The sequence below is a fragment of the Meriones unguiculatus genome, chromosome X, assembly GCF_030254825.1.
Source record: "Meriones unguiculatus strain TT.TT164.6M chromosome X, Bangor_MerUng_6.1, whole genome shotgun sequence".
NCBI lineage: Eukaryota > Metazoa > Chordata > Mammalia > Rodentia > Muridae > Meriones > Meriones unguiculatus.
In genome coordinates, this window is record NC_083369.1 from 132,832,145 (window position 1) to 132,836,933 (window position 4,789).

The 4,789-nt window shown below is 42.6% G+C and overlaps 1 protein-coding gene across 1 annotated transcript; it reads right to left on the reverse strand.

Moving 5' to 3' along the window:
* Positions 1 to 990: 990 nt before the first annotated feature.
* LOC110544357 (FANCD2 opposite strand protein-like) lies at positions 991 to 1,530 on the reverse strand. The gene has a single exon (XM_021630376.1). The coding sequence runs from the start codon at positions 1,528 to 1,530 to the stop codon at positions 991 to 993; it is 540 nt and encodes a 179-aa protein (XP_021486051.1).
* Positions 1,531 to 4,789: the final 3,259 nt, after the last annotated feature.

Genomic DNA, 4,789 nt, shown 5'->3' on the forward strand with positions numbered 1-4,789 from the left:
AGGAACCCCCTGTTTTTCCCATTTCCATGATCAGATTACTTAATACCTTGCTATTCCCCTCTCTATTGCTCCTCAAGCCCCCATCCTAACAATGGTCCCATTTGACTTTCTTGGTTTCTGTGGTTACTATAGGCTATGAGTTCATATTTGAAGATTTGGAGCTAGTAACCTTCAATGAGAGAACATATGGCATTTGTAGGACAATTTTTAAACTCAAAATTTTAACAGGACCCAATTACAATAGCATAAAACTAATATTTTTGTTGTTGTTGTTCATTGTATAAGAATTCTATTTTAGGACGAAATTAGTTCGAAATGAGAAATTTTACAACTTTTCAAATACACAATTGTATTTTATTGGAAACAGAACACCAATAGCGAAAATGAGGACTCTCCTGTCTTCCACCAAAATGTCCACTCTCAAAGTTGTTACCAATGTTGTACTTGTCAGGCTGTAGGATTCTTTAATATTAGTTAATAGTTTTCCGCACGATGATACTGTGTGGTTAAGGTTTGTTGTTGTCCTTATCTGTTTGATGATGGAAGGATGTTCTCGAACTAGTCCTTAACCTACACAAAGTCTTTGATTTTTGATGAGTTCATTTTCTGTTACACAGAAAATCCATACATGTCTTCTTTTTTAATGTCTCTTTTCTCCGCGCCCCCTCCAGCTCTTCAGTGTCTTTGGGGCATGAGTGTGCTCACACTAGACTGGCTAGCTTGTGTGGTTTAAGTTTTCTTTAGCACATATGCATGTCTACGGTAGTTTAACTTTTAAACATCCGTCCAGCTTTTAAGCAGAAATATTCTTTGCTCAGTCTCGTTGGTCCTGCTCCTTAAGAGGAAGTTCTGGATTGTTACAGCTTGACAGAATGGCGAAATATCAGGTACAATGTCATAGTTTGATTTATATGGACAGGTCTATGTATGTTCCGGGTACATACATACCATAAACAGTGGTGTGAAGTACAGGTGTCAGACTGGAACTCTTTACTGGGAGTGTTGCAGTGCAAAGGTGCACTTTTTGTATATTGCGTATAGCAGAAGAATTGAACGTAGCATCTCTTTGCACATAGACATTGTCATCTCAATCTGAGGCTCCTTAAGTCCAGTCGGCCACCGTTGTTCCTTGCTGATAATTTTCGAGAAAGCCGATGTGTCTGAAACTCTGAAGGTTCCAGTCCACTTGGGTGGCTGGATAGTAACATCGCTGCCAAAGACAGCATCCAATCCAATGAGGCGGATGGGCTGAGGCTTCCTAATCATCACTCTCTTGTCTGCAGGTCTGATCCATTGCTCTGGTGGGTGGCTCGGTAACTCTGAGCTCAAGACGCTTTCCACCACTGGGGTGTCGAAGAATACAGAAACTTCTTGAAAGCACCGTTGCACTTCAAAATCAGAAGGGCTTCGTGGGAAGCAAGGCGAGACCCTAAAAGGGTGTATGGATGAGAAGGTAGGTTTTGAGCGCCTCAGCCATCTCAAATTTTCATCCAGGGTGGTCCATGGTGACCAGAGCCTGTAGCTTGCCATTGGCACTGTGACTATGTTCCCCCACATAGCACAGACTACAGAGTAAGAGCTGAGTGTTTTCTCTACCCGGTGCCTAGCAACCACCTTTGTGACCCAACACTGATAGAACCTGACCAGGGCTGGAGTTTAAAGGAGCCCCTCTGCAGCTGAAGCCAGAACATCTGTATTGAGGCTTCCTGGGCAAAAGAGGACAATCTGTGAGCTGGGACAATTTGGATCCAGGTCACCCGTGGCCATCTCTAAGGAATAAGAGTGGAAAATATTCAACACCTCTGCACTTCCCCTTGACCAGCATAGGCCTCCCTGCTCAGTGACTGAGACAAGCAAAGGCAGCAGTGGGTGACTGAGATAGCAGAAGCAGCAGCAATACTGGATTCCCAGTTTGGCAGTTGTGGCTAGCCCAAGCAGGAGCCTCCATGCTCAGTGACTAAGATGGCAGAAGCTGCTTCTCCAAGCAAGAGCCTCCTTGCAAGTGACTGAGACAGCAGAGGAGGCTGGACCAAGTACCTGTCTCCCTGTCATGCAGGCAAACAATGAACACAACAGAGATGGCATATCTCTGACATTCTCTTTAGCCAATGTGGGCCCAAATCTGAGAATAGAGAACAGACAGGAATCCCTGTCCTTTCCGATTAGGCCTGAGAGCCAGTTAGAGTGAATTCAAGTGAGTGCTTGCAAAGCCCCAGATCCAGGATCCCTCTACTCTAGCAGCCAGACATCTGATTCCTCCCACCTACAACACCACTGTGAGCAAGATAGGGATCCTTGGAAGTGTTTTCAACATTGAAGCCCCCATTCTTCCAGTGGACTTCCCAGTGGAGTCCAGGCAAACAATTCTGGGAGCCTAGACAGATCTGAATACCAGGAGGACAGTACAACAGGCCTGTAGGCCACTGAGGTATTCAGGGGACATGCAAATGCACATTGCACCTACAAAGAGTACCAGCACCCCCTCCTGCATTTAATCTCTACTCTTCCAGGCATCCATTAAATCACACATCAATCCCAACACCTTAATAGTGGAAGATTTCAACACTCCACTCTTACCAAGGGATAAATCATCTAGACAGAAGCTCAATAGAGAAATAATGGCATGTACAGAGGTCCTAAATCAAATGGACCTAATAGATTTCACATTTCACCCATCAGAATGGCTAGGATCAACAACTCAAATGATAACACATGCTGAAGAGGATGTGGAGAATGGGGGACCCTCCTCCATTGCTAGTGGGAATGTAAACTTGTACAATCACTTTGGAAATCAATCTGGTGCTTTCTCAGTAAATTAGGAATAGTGCTACCTCAAGATCCAGAAATACTACTCCCAGGAAAACATACAAAATGTGTTCAAGTACACAACCACAATATTTGCTCAACCATGTTTGCAACATCTTTATTTATTTTTTTTTATTTTTTTTTTATTTTTCTTTTTTTTTTTAACATTATACAAGTATTTTAATGACCATCTTGTTAAATAAATGAGATAGTTCTTTATATATTCTGGATATCATCCCTCTGTCAGATATAGGGTTGGTGAAGATCCTTTCCCAGTCTGTAGGCTGTCATTTTGTTCTGACAACAGTGTCTTTTGCTTTACAGAAGCTTTTCAGTTTCATGAGGTCCCATTTATTGATTGTTGCTCTTAGAGCCTGTGGTGTTGGTGTTCTGTTCAGGAAGTTGTCTCCTGTGCCAATGAGTTCAAGGGTATTCCCCACTTTTTCTTCTTTTTTTTTTTTTTAATTTTACTTCTTTTTTTTTCTTTTTTTTTTTTTAATTTTCTTTTTTTTTATCAGTTACATTTTATTAACTCTGTATCCCAGCCGTGTCCCGATCCCTCATTCCCTCCCAGTCCCTCCCTCCCTCCCTCCCTCATCTCCACCGTGCCCCTTTCCAAGTCCACTGATGGGGGGACTCCCATTCATCTGATCCTGTTTTATCAGGTATCTTCAGGACTGGCTGCAAAGCCCTCCTCTGTGGCCTAACAGGACTGCTCCTCCCTTCGGGGGTGGGGAGACCAAAGAGCCAGTCATCGAGTTCCTGTTAGAAATAGTCCCTGTTCCCCTCACTTTGGGAAACCAATTGGTTACTGAGCTACCACAGGCTACATCTGAGTGGAGGTTCTAGGTTATATCCATACATGGTCCTTGGTTGAATGTCAGTCTCAGAAAAGACCCTGTGCCCAGATATATTTGGTCCTTGTGGAGCTCCCATCCTTTCCCCATCAGACTAACTCCCCTTCTTTCTTATGATTCCCTGTACTCTGCCAAAGGTTTGGTCATGAGTCTTTGCTTTGAAAACACTGCTAGTTAGAGTCTTTCAGATGCGCTCAGTAGACTCCTGTCATACGTTCAATGCACATCCCATCTGTCTTTCTAAATGAGGATTGATCATCTTACCCCATGTCCGCTCAATTGATTATCTTTTTTAGGTGTATAGATTTCATTATGTTTATCATATCTTATAGGTCTATATAAGTGAGTATATCCCATGTTTGTCTTTCTCCTTCTGGGATATTTCACTCAGAATGATCTTTTCTAGATCCCACCATTTGTCTGCAAATTTCATGATTTCCTCCTTTTTGATTGCTGAGTAGTATTCCATTGTATAAAAATACCACAATTTCTGTACCCACTCCACCGTTGATGGACATCTGGGTTGTTTCCAGGTTCTGGCTATTACAAATAGAGCTGCTATAAACATGGTTGAGCAAGTGTCCTTTTTGTGTACTTGAACAAACTTTGGGTATATACCTAGCAGTGGTATAGCTGGGTCTGGAGGAAGCACTATTCCTATTTGTCTTAGAAAGCGCCAGATAGCTTTCCAGAGTGGTTGTACCAGTTTACATTCCCACCAGCAGTGGAGCAGGGTTCCCCTTTCTCCACAACCTCTCCAGCATGTGTTATCGCTTGAGTTTTTCATCTTGGCCATTCTGATGGGTGTAAGGTGATATCTCAGGGTCGTTTTGATTTGCATTTCCCTGATGGCTAATGAGGATGAGCATTTCTTTAAGTGTTTTTCTGCCATTCGATATTCCTCTGTCGAGAATTCTCTGTTTAGCTCTGTTCCCCATTTTTTAATTGGATTACTTGAATTGCTGCTTTTCAGCTTCTTTAGTTCTTTGTATATACTGGATATTAGTCCTCTGTCAGATAAAGGGTTAGTGAAGATTCTTTCCCAATCTGTAGGCAGTCGTTTTGTTTTGATGACGGTATCCTTTGCTTTACAGAAACTTTTCAGTTTCATGAGGTCCCATTTATTG

Bases quoted from the DNA above. Each gene is read 5' to 3' on its own strand.
- LOC110544357 (XM_021630376.1), bottom strand. From the start codon at position 1,530: ATGGCAAGCTACAGGCTCTGGTCACCATGGACCACCCTGGATGAAAAT.